The 20,612-nt window shown below is 50.7% G+C and overlaps 1 protein-coding gene across 4 annotated transcripts in view; it reads right to left on the bottom strand.

Moving 5' to 3' along the window:
- Positions 1 to 1,002: 1,002 nt before the first annotated feature.
- LOC116952292 (uncharacterized) overlaps positions 1,003 to 20,612 on the bottom strand; it is a 67,799-nt gene continuing 48,189 nt past the window's right edge. For all 4 annotated transcript variants that reach the window (XM_032971504.2, XM_032971503.2, XM_032971507.2 and 1 more), the window contains 15 exons: positions 20,083 to 20,214; positions 18,632 to 19,561; positions 18,161 to 18,313; positions 17,688 to 17,863; positions 16,896 to 16,989; positions 15,258 to 15,332; positions 13,469 to 13,576; positions 13,019 to 13,110; positions 11,044 to 11,161; positions 10,185 to 10,298; positions 8,668 to 8,790; positions 7,334 to 7,569; positions 6,161 to 6,437; positions 5,147 to 5,192; positions 1,003 to 3,214 (listed from right to left, as the gene is read on the bottom strand). In XM_032971504.2, coding sequence (XP_032827395.2) covers positions 3,081 to 3,214; positions 5,147 to 5,192; positions 6,161 to 6,437; positions 7,334 to 7,569; positions 8,668 to 8,790; positions 10,185 to 10,298; positions 11,044 to 11,161; positions 13,019 to 13,110; positions 13,469 to 13,576; positions 15,258 to 15,332; positions 16,896 to 16,989; positions 17,688 to 17,863; positions 18,161 to 18,313; positions 18,632 to 19,561; positions 20,083 to 20,214 — 2,808 coding nt within the window. In that variant the 3' untranslated portion in view covers positions 1,003 to 3,080. The remainder of the gene's footprint in view (positions 3,215 to 5,146; positions 5,193 to 6,160; positions 6,438 to 7,333; positions 7,570 to 8,667; positions 8,791 to 10,184; positions 10,299 to 11,043; positions 11,162 to 13,018; positions 13,111 to 13,468; positions 13,577 to 15,257; positions 15,333 to 16,895; positions 16,990 to 17,687; positions 17,864 to 18,160; positions 18,314 to 18,631; positions 19,562 to 20,082; positions 20,215 to 20,612) is intronic.

Genomic DNA, 20,612 nt, shown 5'->3' with positions numbered 1-20,612 from the left:
TCCCCAACTACGCACAACTTTAATCGTGATGATAATTCCAACTTGTTGCGTGCACAGAATTCGCTTGCTCTCGAAAGGGAGAGAACGGCTCAGAGGCGCGAGGAACCGCAGACGAATGGGAAGGCAGCCACGCGGTGAGCCAGTGCCAATTCTCCCCCCCCCCCTACCCAAAGCTCTGTGGTTCTCTATATATGAAGGTGTTACATGTGGGAGGAAACCGGAGCAACCGAAGAAAACCAACGCGTGTGAGGGGGCAACACTCGATCCCGTATAAAAAGGGACAGGTGATATTCATCCGCACTTTGCTGTACCACCTTCTCCTGGCGAGCCAGAGTATGGCTCCTTCTGTGACGCCCAATGGGAAGGGGGTTTCACAGCATCTGTGTGATCCACCATTCCTCGATGCCTCCACGGTTTTGGATTACAGGCTACGTGCATAGCCACCACCGCCCGGCCAGTGTTGTGCCGGTGTACCTGCTCAGGAATATTGACTCCATAGGTTTAGTGATTTAAGGAGAACTGTCTTCTCCCTTTGAACTTCCAAACCCTATTAAAGACGCCTGCAGTATTGCACATTCCGCACCGCAGCAGACAAAATGTATTCACGCCGTTTAAAAGCAGCAGCCCGTCGCCAATCACTCGATCGCGATCCATGCGACGGACCGCAAAAGATGTTTTGGGAACTTCAGGGCAAATCGGAACAAAAACTAAAACATAAAAGCGGCACACAATTCTCATTTTGGCTGATGGAAAAGCAAAAAATCCCGGACTAAGAATTCATTAAAAAAAAGGATTATATTGTGCCAATAGAAGGCTCTGGTACCTTACAGGGATTAAATCCAGGTGTGGTTGGTCTGAGCTTTCTCGTCGATCACAGCGCTTGAAGTATTTGCCACTGCTGGTTTCATTTCTTTAACGAAGCAATTTTAAATGTAGACGTTTAAATAAAATCCGTCACGAAACGATAGCCTTGTAGCTCACATCCACACAGAGTCGGCATACCTTTTAAAACAAACGTGGGATATTTTATTGTGTAAACTTAAAGGGATTCGCTAATACTTTACGCGCATTGTTTCCCTGCACGACAACTTAACCCGACGTTCCAATAACTTTCTCTCGCACACTTTGAATGTGTCTCCAACGATAATATTAGTGTAAAAATCATCAAATCATCAAATCCGGGAAAAAAAACAAAGTGGGGCTTCAAACAGGTGAGCTGGAAAAACTCGTCTCAAGTATGAGCCGCATGTGGGCGGCTAAAGCTTGGTGTGATTAATACATTGAGTGTAGGCGACTTTGAAAACCCACTTTTAACACATTTCACCATTAGGTTTCTAGAATGCGATTCAAACACATGTCAGACCACCCAGAATGGCACCCTATAGTGTTCAATACCAGTGACGTATCCCTGGAAAAAAGTCTAAAAACTTCAAAGACGATCAAACATTTGGGGTCAACCAACTCCGCCGTCCCAAATTCCACCGTGTAGTAACTTATCATGCCAGCCGGACTTAATCGGGCTTAATGCGTAGTGTTTCATCGGACTGATAGTTAAATCTTATAAATCGTCACCGCGGCTGAATCTTAATGTTGACAGCTTGTGGGCAGAGGAGTGCCAACGATTCAAAGTCCCAAAGCACTGTGGCACGTCGCACCGATCGGCAGTCCAGGAATAACCGACCATTAAAACGAAAAACGTTAAAAGTAACACAGTGCAAAGGGAAGTAAAAATAATGCCAACTTGTAACGCAGTATTCACTTACTCTGGAGACGCCAGGACGAACCGCGGACGAATGGGAAGGGCAGCAGCAGCAGCAGCAGCAGCCACCGCCACATTCCCATCCGAGCTCTGCAGTCCTCTACATACGAAGATCTTATCGACAAATTAATGAGCGTTTACGGGTAAGAAGGAGACCGCAGCACCCGGAGAAAATCCACGCGCGGCGAGGGGGCAACACGAGATCCCGTCCGTTATATTCATAACGGACGGAACGGGTGGAGTCCACGTTTGCCGTACCGCCCCCTTCTCCTGGCGAGCCGGGGTATGGCATCTCCTCGATGCCCACGTGGAAGGGGGCCGTTTCACGTCGTCCGTGTGTCCGCCATACCCTCTCTCCCTCCACGGTGATGGGTTACAGGACACGTGCGTGGCCACCATTGGCCCGGCTAACACAGCGCGACGCAACCACGCTTGGTCCATGGAGTGAGCACCAAGTATGGCGGGAAGCTCACAAGTTCGCAAGCGTCCAGGAGACTTTCCGAGCCGTTGGAATGTGTGGGAGTTCAAGTCCGGGTTGAGGATTTACTTCATCCTTTCAGGGTCGACATCAGTTTTGTGGGACATTTTTTTGATGAGTGGTTGTCCTGCGGAGAGACTCGACCCCGTCGTAGGAATGTGTAGTGTCCACCACCAGATTTGTAAACTTGAGCAGGAAACCCCTTTGACATTTGATGACTTTGCGCGGTTCATTTAAATACAACAAATGCGTTAAAGACAGATATTGTGCATACACATTTTGATTATAAGCAGACGACTGCGCGGAAAAATCTCAAGATTTACCCAAACGGGATGCACACCACACCATTTGAGGTAACAAACACATTGCATTGTTGTAAAGGAAATATAAAATAACGATATTAGAAAGCAACGTCTCTTCTGCTGGTCCCTACGATTTGAAACATTGTTGTATAAAGTAATATATATACTGCACTGTGCGCAAGCAACTACATAAGCGTGAGTGCCAAGAACCCCCCGTGTTCGGCATCACGATAATGGCGGTGGTGGGCAAGTTAGGATTTGTTCACCCATCGGCGACATTTTTTGAAAGCTCGCAGACCTATTATTATTATTTACTCACATTCTCCCTTCAGATCGGGGTCACAAATCGGCGAGGGTAAACCACCTTCGCATCGTGGTTCGCGTACGAGCGTTACGTGGAATGTACCTCTATGGAGCCACGACACTGTCACACCGCGCTCCTGTAAAAACCAAAAAAAAACGAACGTGACGATGAAGCGAAGCCGAAACGCGGTGGGCTTGTTCACGTGGGACGGCGCTTTGGGCCGCTTCTGCCCCTGGCTCAGATGCGGTGGCGATCAACCAGCACGTCCACGTACTGGCTGGTGGCTCGGGCAACGGGGTCTCGCTCCCAAGCGTCGCCAGCCGCCCCCAGCGGGGAGAATCGTTGGGATGCCCCGTCCAGCTCCGCATGGGCTGCAACAGACAACGATGGTGGTGATGATGATGATAACAATAATAACGAATAGTTTTTTCGTAGAGGCCAAGCCGATTTATGCCGGTTTGCGTTGGCATCACTGACAACGCAGCAGCAGCAGGATCATTGAATAGTTTGGGTAAAAACGGACATTTGTAGAGAAACATTAGTTTAGGGCAGTGTTCTTAACCTTTACTGCAGCCTTGGACTCCTTTAGTTCTCAGTCTTAAAAACCATGTGCAATGTCAATGAATACACAGTTTGATGACACAAAGTAGCTGTTATATTCTTAGTTCTTTCGGTAAAGTCACGTAGAAGGGAAACAATAAAATAATAAAAATATAAAACATTGTTTGTCATCAAACTCTGTGTATTTATTAACATTACATATATATTCTTGGTTCTTTCGGTAAAGTCATGTAGAAGGGAAACAATCAAATAATACAAATATAAAACATTGTTTGTCATCAAACATTACACGTGGTTTTTAAGATTGAGAAGCAAAGGAGTGCAAGGCTACAGTAAAGGTTAAGAAAAAAACCCAATGTTTTATGTTTTTATTATTTTATTGTTTCCCTTCTACGTGGTGACTTTACCGAAAGAACCAAGGATATGAATCCCTGCAGTCATGAAAGCTTTAAATCAAAGAGTAGTTGTTACTTACCTGCCCGTGCTTAATTTGTGTTTTCAAATATTTACCTTCTAGCAAAATCTGGCCAGGTCTCACACCCCCCAGAAAGGGCATCTCGGACCTCCAGGGGGTGTGTGCACCCCAGGCTAAGAACCACTGGTTTACAGTATTTGGCTGCTATAAATTTCCATGTGATAATCCACTTCGGTGAGCTATAATTTGTGATGGCCAGGTCGCTTCTGAAAAAAGAGCTATTCAGCTCAGTGTGCCTTACCTGGTAAAACAAAAAAAAAGTTTAGTTTTAGTTTAACCACGTGGTCAGTGCCCTCTACTCAAGTCTTCTTCTTCGCGTGGCTGATGCTGATGTGGAGCAACAACTCACACTTTTACATTGAGGTGGTCGAGCCAGATAATTGCATCAGGAGTAGCGGAGTGGTGCATCGCTCTGAAAATGCCTCCTCCTTCCTATCTATGAATCGGGCATTGGTTCCGCTATGGTTCACAACACAGTAGCCGCAAAGTTTCTCATTTTCAATTTGTGCATCATCAAGTACCACCGCATCTGCTGCTGCCATGATCTGCGCAGTTGGGTGCAATTTAGGAGTCGTGGCCATACGCTTGTGTGAGGTCTGGTCCTTCCCGCGGTGTTTCAACTCTCGTGACCTAGCAGAGGTACGACTGCTCTACGCGCATCTACCCAAGCCGTTAATGCAGTTGGCGGAGTGACGTCACACTCCTGACCCTCTCCGCACTCCCCGAAATATTATCAGACTGCATTATTTTTTTAAAGTTTTGCTGGCTGGCTGGCTGGCTGGCCGGCCGGCCGGCAAGTGGGAAGGCAATGCTCGGTTGGTTACGTCACCACGCATATCCGCGTGATGACATCACCCGCATCCCACCGCGTAGAGCCGAGTGGTTCGAGCGTTGCGCTGACATCATAACACCACCCATCCTCCAACCCGGCAGTGTATCCCACGCGAATGCGTGGGCAGAGCCAGTCAGTGGGTAAAATAACAGCGCGCAGATAGTCCATCAAGAGCTGTACAGTTCTCAAGAATGTTATATAAATGCGCTACCATTGTTTACACTTGTCCAGAGTAGTTCCACGCGGAGTCAGCTGACCGTCACGTGGTTGTTTGCTCCATTCTCAAACTACCACACCGGTTCACGTGGACTCGGTGAAGTTTTCTTGCTTCGCAAGTGTGATATTACTCGGTTACCATTATCACGTGTAAAAAAAAAAAGCACAGGACGATGTCAAAATAAACATCCACAGTTTGTGGCAATTGCTTGCTCATACCTTGGCACAGCTCTCGAGAAAAGATTTTGTCCATCTCCTGCTGCATCTGGAACACAGGACAGATGCCACGTCGCTCAAGTGGAATATTCACTGGGGGGGGGGGGGGGCATTAACTCGGCACGGTGGCGCGGCACGGGGAGGAGCGGCGTTGGCAGAAATTCGCGGCTCAAAATCCGGCAGGCCGCCCTGGTTCTTTCTGCGGGTGCATTAGCCGTGCAAAAGATGCGCCGTCTGCTTCACCGGCGCACTGTCGTCATTTCAAACGAATGCGCCGGCATCACGGTCCTAGTTCGTCAAATTCCCCCCCAAAAATTCCCGCAAATTGCTCATTTGGGATATTGCGCAGCCTGGCCCCGAGCCACCTTGTGCAGCACAGGGACAGCTGCCTCCGGGGGTGCCCATCTGAAATGTCTTGAGATGAGATGTGACGCAAGCCGCTTATCGTGGGCAAAGTAACGCAATGCCACGGCGTGAAGGAGGACGGGGCGGCCCTATCAAAAACAAACTCTGAATTATTATTACTAACGCAGATATAATCACGATGGGACTTAATCTGACAAGTGAAAAGCGAGACGATGTGGAGGCTACCTCCTCCCACTTGAAACATCGCAGCGGTGAATTCCTACAGTTGTGTGTGCACTGTAACACACAGAATATGGGGAGCGGTAGTGCGGCGCAGCGGTGAGCGCACTTGCGCTACGAACCTGGCGACACGAGTTCGATTCCCCGCTCACGGCCATCACCAGTGACGAATATTTGAAGCGTTCCTGGGCCTCCCCCTAAGCCGACTCGGCCTCACGAGTACCTGGTGCGGTGTGTAGTAAACATCGCCACTTGGGAGACAAAGGCGGTCGGGCGTGGTGCTGGCCAACCCACCCCCTCGTGTACCGCCCCGGCCTTCATAGGTGCTCGCTAACAGCACTCGCCCCAACAGTCTGTTGAAGGCTACACGGGGGATCTTTGCCTTTGTTTGTACCCACAGGGTAGGTGTGCACCCGGCTTCTGGGCACTCACCTTGGTGTGATAGGCATGCTTGAAAGTGCCAGAGTTCTGGCTGTCTGCGGGGTACGAGAGGAGGCTCTGAGAGAGGCCAGGAGGGCGGCCCTGAGGTTGGTGGTAGAGGCCCTGAGGTTGGTGGAGGAGGCCCTGAGGTTGGCGGAGGCCGGTGGTGGCAATGGGCAGCAGCGCGGCGAGCGCCGTGTTGTCCAGCAGGCGACCGCTCATCAGCTGAGAGCTTCTCTGCCGCTCGCTCCCCAGGTGCGCGCTCATGTCTGCCAGCCTCTCATTCGCACTGCGGCACACACGGAATTCGGGTGAATGCGGCGCGCGGCTTTTAACGTTCAAGCGAGGGGTCTACTTTTTTAAAAAAAAAAAAAGGTCGAGTGGAGATTTGTGACGGGATAATTTACATTTCTGCATGCAAACTATTCAGTTTAACACAGGGGTGGGCAAATTTTTGGACTCGCGGGCCACAATGGGTTCTAAAATTTGACAGAGGGGCCGGGCCACTCCTGGTCAAAGTGCGCCATCTAATGGGGAAATGGAGGCATTACAGGAGAAGGGTAAAATTTAATTTAATAATAATATTTGGACAAGTTCGGCGGGCCGGATTAAAAAGCCCAACGGGCCGTATACGGCCCGGGGGCCGTACTTTGCCCATGTCTGGTTTAACACGTAGGCTTTCGCGAACTATTCAGTTCCTTGAAAAATGTTAAACTGACAAAAAAATATACACGACTCCACCTCTCTTACCCAGGTGACTTACGCTAAATGGAATTTATTATTTCAAAAATGATTTAGGTTTGTGCAATATTTAGATTTCTCACGCGGCACTGTTGCGTTCGCCCTGATTGATACTTGCTTCGTGGCTGCACTTTATTTGTATCGCTTTGTCATCTTGGCAAACCCAGGTAGACTCGCGCAAATGAAACGCCATGAGACCATTGCTCCTCAACTTACCGGTGAGCTGAAACAATAACAAGTGCCGCGCGTTAAACGCTCGCAGACGTGACGATCTACTTGTTTGGCTGCGGCGGAGGAAAACGGAGGGCTATGAGCATTAAAATTTGGCCAGATCACTACGTGGCCTAACCCCCGCCACAAAAAAATCAACGATGAATCCGGGCTGCTTTTTACTCTTATACCAAAATCGGACCGACGTTCAAGCGAGCCGTGTGTTTCTCTCACCTCTCGAGCTTGGCAGAGAGGGCCTTCCTGCAGCTGAGCTCTTCTTGGTAGAGGCTGGTGTAGCGCCTCAACTCGGCCTGCAAGTGCTCCGTCGCCCTTTGGCTGTCCTCGGCGTTGCTCCTCAGCCTCTCCACCTCCGCCTCCAGCTCCTGCAGCTTCTGCTCCATCAGCCGCTTCAGGTGCAACTCATTCATCGACCTCAGGCCCTCCAACGTCTCCTGGGACACCGCCTGGCTCTGCAAGTCGGCGAGGCCACCGAGGAGTCGTTACGATCCGCGCGTCGGACTTCAACGTGCGCTCTCAACGTCAGCGACAGCTTCCTTGCTTTCAGACGCGCTTCTGCGGCCGTCTGGAACGCTCTTCCTTGCGATATTAGGAAGCCACTGGAGCTATGCAACTTTAATATCTAGACTGAAAACGAATTTCCTTAAAACTGCTTTCTGTATTTAGTTTGTTATCCTTCCCCCTGGCGCCTCCGATTAGCACGGTTGGCTACGTACGGTGTGAAAGAAGTTCAACGTACATTACATACAACACATTCGTCAATAACACAGTGGCCTGAAAAAGGAAACAACATATACAATAGAACCCCTATGAACGACAGTAATTTGTTCCAGTAAACCGATCATTAAGTGATTTGGTCATTAAGCGAGTATAGAAAATACGCTTTAAAGGTTCTAGATTTGAAGCTTTCGTGACTGCAAGGATCCATGCTCTTTGGTTCTATTCGGTAAAGTAACCTACGTGACTTTACCGAATAGAACCAAAGAGTACACTTTAAAGGCTTAAATCGTTCCGATAGCATCGAAAGCTACCCCCTTTTTCACCCCAAAAACGTACTTTATAATATTTAAACAAGCGAAACGAATATGTTAAAAAATACTAATAATATTACAAACAAAAAATGTTAAAAGAAACACGGTTAATCAATGCATTAATTATCATTTTCTGAACCTAAACAGCACGTCGTTAACCGGGGGGAATGGTCGGTAAGCGAACACATTGCTTTCAAAAGAGTTCGAGGGAGGAGGCTGCCGAGTGTGCGAGGGAGGAGGCTGCCGAGTGTGCGAGGGAGGAGGCTGGCGAGTGTGCGAGGGAGGAGGCTGGCGAGTGTGCGAGGGAGGAGGCTGGCGAGTGTGCGAGGGAGGAGGCTGGCGAGTGTGCGAGGGAGGAGACTGGCGAGTGTGCGAGGGAGGAGACTGCCGAGTGTGCGAGGGAGGAGACTGCCGAGTGTGTGAGGGAGGAGGCTGGCGAGTGTGCGAGGGAGGAGACTGGCGAGTGTGCGAGGGAGGAGGCTGGCGAGTGTGCGAGGGAGGAGGCTGGCGAGTGTGCACCTGCAGGAACGTGTTGACCTCCTGCAGCTTGCTCGCGAGCTCTGTTCGGGCCAGCTCGTGCAGCTCCCGCTTGTGACGCTCCAGCTCCGCCTGCGTCGCCACGCTGCCGCTCAGCTGCTGCTTCTGTAGCGGAGACATCGGCTGGCATCAGTGCCCGGTGCGGTGGGGAGCGCATGGGAAGCCGTGGGGCGCCGTCCAACCGATACCAGATTACGGACGGCGACGGACGCCTGAAGAGTTGACATCAGGAACCACAGAGGAGGGGCTGCCGAGAGCTTGGCACAGTCGCCAATTGAACGAGCGGCTCGCAAGGGGGCCGCCTAATGAATCGCTTTACCACGGGGTGGTGCAGGTGGTGGTACACCGTAGTTTGCTTCTCTTCCGCCCACCCGCCCCCATACCGAAGCTGCCACACGGCACCAGCTGACTCACATCAGGCTACGTCAACTGAGAGCAGGACTAGGCCAAGTTCAGAAACCAATTGCATCCAGCGGAGCAATAACGGGCAGAATTGTTTTCAGGCGAAGCCTCTCATATGCAATGCGATTCCATCACAAAGACTGCAAAGCCATCGCACGCTGATTCGGAAATCCTGCATCAAATGATTTAGTCTCTCAATTAAGGGCACCATTACCTTGATTACGTCCACGCCAGAACAACATTTCACATACGCGTCTACTCGGGGTTAAGGAAGTGGTTACGGGCGAGTGAAAAGCCAGGACCACCCCCCCCCCCTCAACTGCCCCCCACGTTTGAAAACCGCGCGTCGTCCGCTCCGCAGGTGACGTTAAAAAGATCCGAAGAAGGGGAGGGCGCCACTTGTGTTGCCGGGCGTCTCAGTACAATGTTTTTTTTTTTTACATTTTTAACCAAATGTAAATAACAAAAATACTCGCAAGTTATTTAACATGTAAGAACAGAGGAATTGTCACCACCGCCTGCGAAAAAACTTAACCGGGACGCCCCCGAGTAAGAGTCTTGTGTGTATGTACACAAATATCACCGAAACAGGAGGAGGATTTCATCACAATTCTGGCTGTCGCCTGATGATGCTGGTTGTAATTATCAGCGAAACGTCACGGTACTCGAATTGTAAATGTTGCGGTGGGTTTACTCTCCAACACACATCCGTGTGCTGTACTAGTAATACATTGGCACGTTTTGTTCACGTGATAAAACCTTCATAATTGGCTGTGGCGGGAGGTGGCGGATTTTTAACGACACATTCATATTTATGCTGAACTTCTTCTTCCGCACCGTACGTAGCCAACCGTACCCATCGGAGGTAAACAGACGTTAAGTCGTGAATAACGTCGCAAGTGCTTTAACGTGTAAAAAAACACAGCAAACGTCACCACCTCCTGCGAAAACCTAGCAGGACGCCCCTGACAACGAGCCTCGTGCGTACGTTGAACTTCGTGCGCACCGTACGTAGCCAACCGTGCTGATCGGAGGGAGGGAAGCGCACGTAAATGGCGCGAACGACGTCCGCGAGAGAGGGCGGCACCGGCGGGCACCTGCAGGTGGCGCTTGCTGCGCCGCAGCTGCTCCTCCAGCTCGCGGTTGCTGCGCTGCAAACTCTGAGCCGTGTCGTGGGCGGCCTGCAGCTGCCTCGTCAGCTCCTCCAGCCTCTGCTCGTCGCACAAAACAAAGCCGGCAGCGTCGCCGATGAGCACGCCGCAAACGCACCCATTCTCTTGTCTCCGCACTGGCTAGCAGTCGAGCGTCGAGCGGACGATGAGATCCTGCTGCTCACCGAAGAGGGTAGCGCAAGGGGTCGGCCCCGCCACATTCGCAGGGGCCGATTAAACTATTTTTTTTTATCTTAGCAGGTAAGGCCCGCTGAGCTACGCAGCTCTTTTTCAGAAGCGACCCGGCCATAAATGATGGCTCAACAAAGTGGCTTATCACGTGGAAAATGTAGAGCAGCCAAATACTCTAAATGCATGTTTCTAAACGTAGAGAGGAAAAAACGGAGGACCCGGAGAAAACCCCACGCGACGAAGAGGAGGACATTCCAACTCCAAATATACAACAGGCGTCAGGGTCGGTGGGATCGAACCCACGACCTCCTGCATACCAGGCGAGGGAGTTCACATCTCGCCACCGCGGCGCCATCAACTGCTTCAGAACATCAACAGGCCGACGTGCACATCTCCTCCATTAATGGAAAATTAAAGATACAAGCCCACGGCAGTACGATGGTGGCCACAGTATAAACCGCCGGTGACTCCGAGGCGGAGGAGGAGCAACGTCAAAGCCAGGAGGTGCGATGTCTGGGTCTCGAATGTGGGGGTGTTTATTCTGGAAGTCTGCTGTGAACGATGCAACACGATGGAAGGAGAGCGGCTCTCTCTCCCCCTCCCCGCCACGCACCTTTTCCTGCGCGTGTCTCCCCGGGTCATCACCCTGCAGGAGGAACCTGTCGCCCTCACTCCGCGAGAGCCTCGCCTGCTCACGCTCCTTCTTCAGCGCCTTTATCTGCAATTTCATCCTGCGCCCCAACACACGGCGCTGTTACTAGCACGGCCGGGCACGCGGGGCGTTGCGGGGATCTCGTGCGGCAGAAAACCTGCAGTCCCCAACCTCTCGGCGCCCGTGGGGACAACCGTCAACCCTCGTAATCGCAGGCTAAAGCTCGAGGAGAGCGATCTTGCGTTTCGTGAAATGGAATCGGCATCTGCGATGGTTCCCGCAGGTCCACTTCCCGCGGCCCTTACAGAGCGTCCCACCAGCGTTCCCGCAGGGCACAGCTTGGGAAAGACTGCGCTCCAGCACCGTTTAAAACGACAGCGGGTCCGTGAAGCGATACATACGGTTAATTTACATAGGTCCGCGCCAGGATTTTCTGACGCTGTTTTGCATGTGTTTTTTTAAGCACTCTTTGTGATACGTTTTGGCGTATCGCACATCTGCTACTGCCGCCACTGCCGACCGCCTTAAGCTGTGGTCTACAAGCGTCAATACAGATCTATGAATCTCTACGAATGTAACTCTGTGCACCTCTACGTGACGATACAACTGCGATCTCCTGCAAATGCCGCCACTACCGATGGTCTTGGGCTGCGGTCGTCCACGTAAATAAGCCGCTTAGTTCAATGGGCCTTGCTGGCTGAAATAAAGTCTGCAGGTCTGAATATACAAACATGTAACAAGTGTTGTACGTGGCAAGTTAATTATTTGTGCAGCTGGAAAGCGTTACATTTCCCTACGTAAGAATAGAGTTTTTCCTCTTTTTTCTGGCAACAAAACTGAAACCTTTTTACAAGGAATCATGTCTGCATTAACCACAATGCTTGTGGTAAGAATGCAAACAAAAAACAAACTCTGATAATATGATGCATTGTCCTTGAAACTGATTGGTCCACACCAGAGACAGCTTTCTTTTGAGCCTCGTCTCAAACGGTGCTAGACCAGATGACGCCAAAAGGCGTCCAGCACAAAGACAATGCACCATCAGAGTAATGAGAGCTCGGGGTTAAGCATCTACATCATGAAACCTCCTTTGCCAATACCAAAATATAAGAATAGATTTTTCCCCTTTTTCTTGTACCTATAATAAATATACGGCACGTTGTCTGTCTGCTGGTGGCTACAATGCCCTCTACTGCCCACAATGCCCACCACACCTGTCCATTGTGCTTGCTGGACACCCAACTAAGCACTACGCAGGCTCACTCCTGCTTAGCTTCTGGAGGTTGACGGAATTTGGGCAAAATGCAAGTTAATCATCATAATACTACCAAAAATAACAATACTACTACGAATAAGAGCATTGATGATCATCTAAATACAATGATACGAGCAATGGGATAATTTGGCGATGCTGCGTTGGCGGTGGTGCAGACAGTTTCACCGCTGACCGTGAGACATGGCAACAGCTGAGGGAGTCCTTCATCCAGAAGCGGAATGATCATGGCTGATGATGATCATATGAAAATGGGATAATAAATACGATACGCTTTGGTTCTTTCGGTAAAGTCACGTAGGTAGAAATAAAATAATATGAAGTCAGATAAAAAAAATAATAAAATTTTATTTTATTTTATTTCTAACTACGTGACTTTACTGAAAGAACCAGATAGTATGGATTCCTGCAGTCACGGAAGCTTCAAATCAAGAATAAATACGATTTTCATTATTGTAAACGAGCAAGGATTACCAGCGGGACGTTTATAAGGGGTATGAAGAGTAAGACAGAATTTATCAGTTTGTTAATTAGAACTGCGCAATTCCTGTTTCAATGCGTGCCAATCTGCTCTCGAACCCGCGATGCACGTCCCAATGCAACCTCGAAGGATCAAGCAGGAAGCAGGCCGTGTCAACCAAAAGCCAAGGTGAGACGACTTGCCTGTTGCACTCTTCCTGAAGATCTGCATACTTCCTGGATTTGTGCTCCAGTCTTCCCTCCACCTCCCCGAGACGCCTCCTCTCCTCGTCCAGCTGCCGAGCGGCGACACGAGAGACGTCAACGAAGCACGGCCACAGGACCCCCCCACCCCAACGCCGAGTCCGCTCCGCTAAATTCCCGCGTCGTTGCCAGCACCCGTTAAGGGGGCCCGGGCATACAAGCAGGCGGACCACGCACTGGAACGTCTCACAACGCCAAATGCGTACACGGGCACATTTCAGCGTCAGTGTACGCATTGTTTTCATGCGGCAAACATTAACACCACGTGCACTAATAAAATCACAACAACGGATGCCCCGTATTCTCCGTAAACCTTGCGGGTGGACATCTAATCGACGAAATAAAATAAAAATAAAAACGAACGGAGTAGGTGCGAACTTGAGCTCCCACCTTGGCTGCCACCTCGGCCTTCTCCGTGCTCAGCTGGGAGAGCCGTGCGTCAGACTCCGGCAGCTCTGGGGCCTTCTCCGCCGACGCCGCCAACATGGCGCTTTCGATCTGTCGCCCCAAAACGATACACACAATACGTCCATGGAGAGGCTGCGGACCATCGGCAATGATTATTATTATTATTATTCATTATTGATTTTTGAGCTCGTGTTGATTATCCACGAAGCCGAGTTCTAACCGGGAAAACCAATCCAGCAGAGACACAGGCAGTGAGGCCGAAATCAGGGCAACACTGTTTGTTGTTCTTCCCCCACACCTCCAATTAGCACCGTTGGGCTACGTACGGTGCGAAGGAAGTTCAGCATACACACAACATGACTACGCGGTTGCTCATGAAGGTAAAAGGACTGATGCATGCAGTACCACTTCCTGTCGGCGCCTTAAAGACGTGACCCGAGAAACGAAGCTTTGTCATGTTATTTGAATTCCTTGTATCTTCTAATCGTGTTATTTTACTTATGGAAATAGTTCACCTGGATAATCTCTCCATATGAAACATCTCGCCGGTAAGGGCAGACGGGATCACAAGTGGCACTTACACAGCAAACACGTAATGACACGTATATACAACAACAAAACATGCTAAATATATACCTTGCACGGTTTATAATTTATAAGATTTAATACTTTCAAGTTAATCCTGCCTGTGGGAGAGACATACTGGAATTTGCACCACTGGGTAGGACTGCCAATGTGATAATGCACTGCCAGATTGAGCAGAGGGATATTTTGACTTTGGAAGGGCATAGTTCCTCCACTGTAAGACCCGCAACCGTCTCAGTGATGTGATCGTTGTTCCCATGATTTTGGTTATGGCGCCGATTTGCTCTTTTCAACCAACTTTCCTGTGATTTGTGTTCCTGTGTTTATTAATAAAAAAAGGTTTTTGGGTAATATATCGCGTAAGTATAGATGAGTCGTAACCCTCCACCACCGAGGACACAGCCGGTAAGGTTTGCCACGTAAAACAAAAAAAACGCGCCAATTAGTTACTACATCAGCCACCGGTGTGTTGGAGAGTAAATCCACAACATTTACAATTTGCGTACTAAAATTGTTGATACCTTTCCCCTTTATGTCTCTGCATAACAACTGTTAATTACTCTACAAAGTTCATCCTGCTATCTCTTCAATCGATGCTGCGTAGATGGAATCGTGTGTCCAGCACAGGGTAATGCAATGTCTAGTATGGTTTAGTTTTATGGAGCAGTGTAACCGAACATGCAAGTGCACCTCACAATCGCTGAGGCAGCAGCCAGCGGGTGAGACCCAGTGCTACCAACAATTTCCCAAGCTCTGTGATCCTCTCAAGATTAAGATGTTTTCAGCCAACTAATGAGTGTTTGTTATACAAGTGGGAGGAAACCGCAACATTTGTGCGGTGATCTGCCAACCCTCGCCGCTGCCTCCACAGTGCTGGATTACAGGCGGCCACGTGTGTAGGCACCACCCCTCGGCTAAGGGTAAATCAGCTGATACATCGCCCCCCCCCTCCCCCACCGTTAGACTTTAGCAATCATTGGGACAGTCTATTCTCACGCCGGTGTGCTGTACGAGAAGTGAACTGGCACGTTTTGTTTACGTGACAAATCTTACTAATTGGCTGTGTCTGGTGGTGGCGGGTTTAACGACACATTCATATATTTATGCGATCTAACCAAACCCCTCCCCCCCCACTCTATTATGGATAATATTGTTTCGCGAAATCCGACGTGTTACTCTGTCTCACCTGCTTTAGTTTCTCCTCCAATGCATTCTTCTCTTCACTCAACTGCTTCGCTGTCTCCTCCAAGCTCTTGCAGTCCTGAAATACATTCACAGGTAACGCTGAAAATCGAATTGGCTGCGGCGTTCATTTAATGGGCTTGGGGTTGTTTTCAGTTTCAGTTTCATTTATTGGGATTTACCCTGTGAGCCATTCGGCTCTTGATTTGGGTTCAACCGTAACAAACAATAAAATTACAAGATACAACTAAAATTCATGGTACACAAATCTAAACGTCACCACACCACGTAAACAATGAAATCCTAGAGAAAAAGCACAACCCATCCATGCTGCGTACAAAAAATTGCAAAAAATTTCATTTCGATGTTTGATCCCAATAACAATCATAATACAATACAGATCGAAATTTGAAGTATAAATTTGTACTAAATAAAAAACTGGGCCAAACCGAGCCCCTTTAAAACTTACCAAAACAATGCTATATAAGCAACGTAACAGTTTTCCCAACAAATGTGATTAAAAGTTTACAATAGCGACACACACAACACACATCACTAAACCGAGCATCCTTTGCTAGCCGCATGGTTGTGTCCGAGAGTGAGCTCGCACACACTGTGGCTCGGAAGAAGCTTCTACATCGCAGAGGGAACGCAGAGTCTGTGTCACTGTACGCAGAAATGGGGACGATGACACGGGGCACACATAACATCCCTCGCTGTGGCTTTCTGTTTCGTGAACGCGTTAAGGGGACTTCCGCTCGGACGTCAAGAAATGACTCGGGGAATGATCGGGATAATGAACGAAGCAGACGGCTGCATTCGTCCAGAAGACAGAGACGTCGCACACTCAGTGAACTAACGAGAAGTCAAAAACAAAAATAGGTTTACGCAGTAGACGAGCACAGGCCCAGTATCAAGAAGCACCCTCAAAGCAGTCATAGATGAGAGTCAACACGTTGCTTGAATTGAGCAAGGTTATTATGGGAGGTTTGGAAAAGAGACGATGAACGGCGCCAAAGAAGAGAAGTGTTGTGACCTGCAGTGTGGTGGCTGGGTGAGTGGATGGGTGAGTGTAGGTGAGAGTATTGTGTGAGCTGCAGTGTGGTGGTGGTGGTTGAACGCAGTACAGACACGACAAAACAGTATCTGGTAGGCCGAGTCCTCAACGTGGGTGGAGGGGGATCAACGAGGGAAAGTTCACGGGCAAAAATAAACATCCAGCTGGATAATACTATCTCCACCGGGTGCTTTGCAGGAAGGTGGGATCAAGTGTGTGGGTGGTGGTGGTGTGGGAATGGTCTCTGGGAGCTGGAAAGAGGAGGTGGTAAGAGGAGGTGTTGGTAAGAGGAGGTGGTGCAGGTAAACAGGTCCAAATATACAACAGGCGTCAGGGTCGCCAGGATCGAACCCACGTCATCCTCCATACCAGGCGAGGGAGTTAACATTTAGCCACCGCGGTGCCCCTACAAGGATTGGGGGGGTGGGGGGGGGGGTATGGAGAGGGTCAAGCACTGGGATTAGGGGCCAGGGTGAGAAGAAGTAACAAGGAGGGATGTGGAGGCGTTGGAGTGGCGTGGAGCGTTCGGGCAAGCCGCCCCCGTGCGCTGCGGGCGGGCGCGTGCGGGCGAGCGTGTGCGGGCACCTGCGCCGAGCGCTGCAGCTGAGCCCGCAGCGCCTCCGCGGTGCCGCTGTGAGCCTGCACGGCCGCCTCCAGCTGGCTCCTCTCCCCCTCCACCCTGGACACACAGAGCCCAGCACGGGCATTCCACCCGTCGCAACTCACTCGGTAGCCGGGCGGCGTTATCGCCGAATCACATCGGTTCTTATTATTTCATAATAATAATAATAATGATGATAATCGATGTTGAACTTGTTGTTTTAAAAAAATCATCGTACAGTTACAATTAAGTTACGGACACATTAAGTATGAACTTATTTTGCACATGATGTGGCTAACCGTAGCTTTCTAATATCAAAAGGAAGAGCATTCCAGACGTCCGCAGAAGCGCATCTTAAAGCGCGCGATGTGGTGATCGTCTTTGTTGGATGGCTATCCAAAAGCCGCTGCGAGGATGATGACAATAATTACAGCTCGTATTGGCGCCTTTCATGAAATCTCAAGGTGCTTTGTCAATCGACCGATTGGCTGGACGCCGCCGTAGGGCATTATACGACCACGCTTACACCGCACGGGCTTGCTGATGGCGGGGAGCATGGACGTGCGGGTGCCGTGGAATCGCAGCCTTGCAGCAAACCGAATTTCACTTTCAGGGTGTGACGAGATCGGGGCCACGTTGCCGGTTATCCCGCAAAACGAAACCGCCCCCGGAAACACCGGCGCTGGCACGTTCGCGAAATCAAGGGGCGATGAGCGATGGCGGTGTCAGCGGCGTGCGTCTGGGTAGGAGGGAGGGGGGGAGGTGGGTGGGCGTACCGCTGGCACTTGTCCTCCAGCTCCTGGAGCTGCCTGCGGGCACGGTCGAGGCTGCACGCGTGCTCGTGATCACTGGCGGCGTGCGCCGCCGCCTCCCGCCTGCTCTGCTGCAGCGCCGCCTGCACCTGCTGCAGCTGCTGCTCCACCCGCACGTGCTCCCGCTCCTTCTCCAGCAGCTGCGACGCGCACACAAGCGTGCACACACGCGCACACGCACGACGGCAACCGAGCGCGCGCAACGACAATAATCTCCCGTGCGGCCTCTAACAGCGGGCAGCGGTAAACGTCAATCCGCCGCTGCTCAATCTGCATAAAAACAGCAGGAAAAAAAAACACATGGCTGGCGATGTGCTGGGAACGTTTTATGATGCGTATACAGCAGCTACGTGTTGTCACGTGGGTGGGTTTGAGCTACAAGGATTGGTCAGTGCCCTATCCTTGACCAGGTCAGCTGGGCCGAGGTCGCTCCTAACCTGCTGTCTCTGTGATTCCAGGTTGTTGTGCAGCTGAGACTTCTCGGCCTCCAGCGCAGTGCGATGGTTGACGGTGAAATCCAGAGAGGCCTCCGACATGGCCAGCTTCTTCAGAGCGTCGGCCAGGTCCTGCTTGCGCTGGTGAAGCAGGTCCTGTGAACACGTCGCTCTCATGAACCCTGCCGCTAACACAGAGCAACGCCGGTGAACCGGGTCCTGTGAACACATCGCTCTCACAAACACTGCCTCTAACATACAGCAACGCCGGTGAACCGGGTACCTATGAACGCATCACTGTCACAAACACTGCCGCTAACGCACAGCAACGCCGATGAACTGGGTCCTGCGTACACATCTGGGGAGGCCTGGAGTGGGAATTCCATATCCCTGATGCTTTCATGAGGGACAGATTTTATCTCCTGCTGCCAACACCAAAACGTGTGGAGTGAAACGAAGCACGTACAGGCTTACCTCGTTATTGTTTTTCTCATCCTCCAACTTCTTCAACGTCTCCTTCAAGCAAATGGCACTGGCGACAAGTTCTTGATTTCGCTCCTCCAGCACCTGCTCCCGCTGGTTCTTGTCAGCCTGGAGTTTGGACAGCAGGTCGTCGAACCTGTCCTGAATTCCCGTAACGACCGCCTCCTTTTGCAACACCTTCGCGCTGGCCTCCTGCAGCTGCTGGCGCAGCAGCAGGTTGTCGCTCTGGGCCTGCACCATGCGCTCCTTCTGCGACTCCTCGCGCACCAACAGCTTGGCCGTCTCCTCCCTCCCGCCGCGCAGGGCGACGTCCAGCTCCTCGGCCCGCTGCCGTGCGGCGCCCAACTCCCTCCGGCAGGTTTCCAGCGCGTGGTCCTTCTCGACGAGCTCCAGCGACTGGCGGTGGCGCTCGCTCTCCAGCTCGCTGCAGCGGCTCTCCGTGCGGCTAAGCTGCTGGGACAGGAGCCCCTCCCGCTCGAGCAGCTCCTGGAGCTCCGTGGCATCCCGCCGCCTCTGCCGACGCTCCGGCTGCCCCGGGCCGCCGTTCTCCTCGAGCCCATCGCCCCGCTCGGATGTCGCCCGCAGCAGCTGTTTCCTGACCGTCTCCAATTCTTCCAACGCGCGCTCCCTGCCGACCCTCTCTTGCTCCAGCCTTCGGGCGTTCTCTTCCGCTGCCGCTTTTGCGTTGCTCAGCTCCACGTTGTACTTCTGGACGGCTTGCTGCAGGGCGTCCTCGTTCAGATTAACCTTTCTCCGCAGGGCCTCGAGGTTTTCAAGCAACGTGTTTTTTTCATTCATTAAGAGTTCTTCTCTTTCTCTGAAGGACGCGGACTGGCGCTGCATGTCACGATTCAACACAGAGATCTCCTCCTGCAGCTTGCTGTTGTCCAGGGCCAGGGACGGTCGTCCGAGCTCCTCTCCCTGAACACATGCCGCATGTACACACAGCACAGAATGTCTATAAACTCAACTATTTTCATTTTACCAGGTAAGACCCGTTGAGTTGTGTAGCTCTTTTTCAGAAGCGACCTGGCCACCACGAATGATAGCTCAACGAAGTGGCTTATCGTCATCATCATCATCATCACGTGGACATGTATAGTAGCCAAATACTGTAAGCGCGTCATGTTGATTCGAAATGTGGAGGAAAAAACCGGAGAACCCAGAAAAAATCCACGCGACCACCGGGAGTGAGGCATGCAAACTGTAAATGTACAGCAGGCATCAGCATTATTATTGTAACCGTGCTTGTTTGCGTTTAGAGTATTTGGCTGCTATAAATTTCCACGCGATAAGCCACTTTGTTTGAGCGATCATTTGTGAAGGCAAAGTCCGCTGCTGACAAAAAGCTCCATAGCTCAGGGTGGCCTTACTTGGTCGTTCTCGTGATGTTTGGCCAAGTTGCCACCACGCACGGTGACAGGGCTGTTCATTTTACTCACAGAGTTATTTTCGCGTTCCTCGTGCGATTGCTGCTGCTTTTGCAAATGCTCGTCAAGAATCCGTTCTTGCTGCAGTCGCAATTTCCTTTCGTTTTCCAAATCCAGCTGGATTTCAGACAGCTTCTTCTCGAGCTTAAAAAATAAAACAGAGGCACAAATACGTGGACAAACAGTTTTCAGCCAATGACACATCATTCCGCCAATCATATTTTTACACACATCATGATAAAACACTCCCCCCCCACCAGATATTGTTTGATCATCCAAAAGTGTCACGCTAGTTTTCCAACATTTATTTATTTTGGGTGCGTTACGCACGAGCATCAATAAGCTCAGTTACAACGTCCAAGCAACTGCCCCTTTCATGTTCATTCCAATGCGATGGCCATCGGATCGGTGGGTGGTTGCATCTCTGTGCCTCTTTAGCGCTTCGATGGCAGACGGACCGAGAAAACTACTCTGAAACAAGTGCATTGGACAGACGTAAGATGCTCTCTATCATTACAAACGGAGGGTTTTTAAGCAGCTAT

This window comes from Petromyzon marinus, chromosome 46 (assembly GCF_048934315.1).
Source record: "Petromyzon marinus isolate PM22_M1 ecotype Great Lakes invasive population chromosome 46, UKy_Petmar_22M1.pri1.0, whole genome shotgun sequence".
Taxonomy (NCBI): Eukaryota; Metazoa; Chordata; class Hyperoartia; order Petromyzontiformes; family Petromyzontidae; genus Petromyzon; species Petromyzon marinus.
This window is presented reverse-complemented; position numbering and strand designations above follow the sequence as displayed.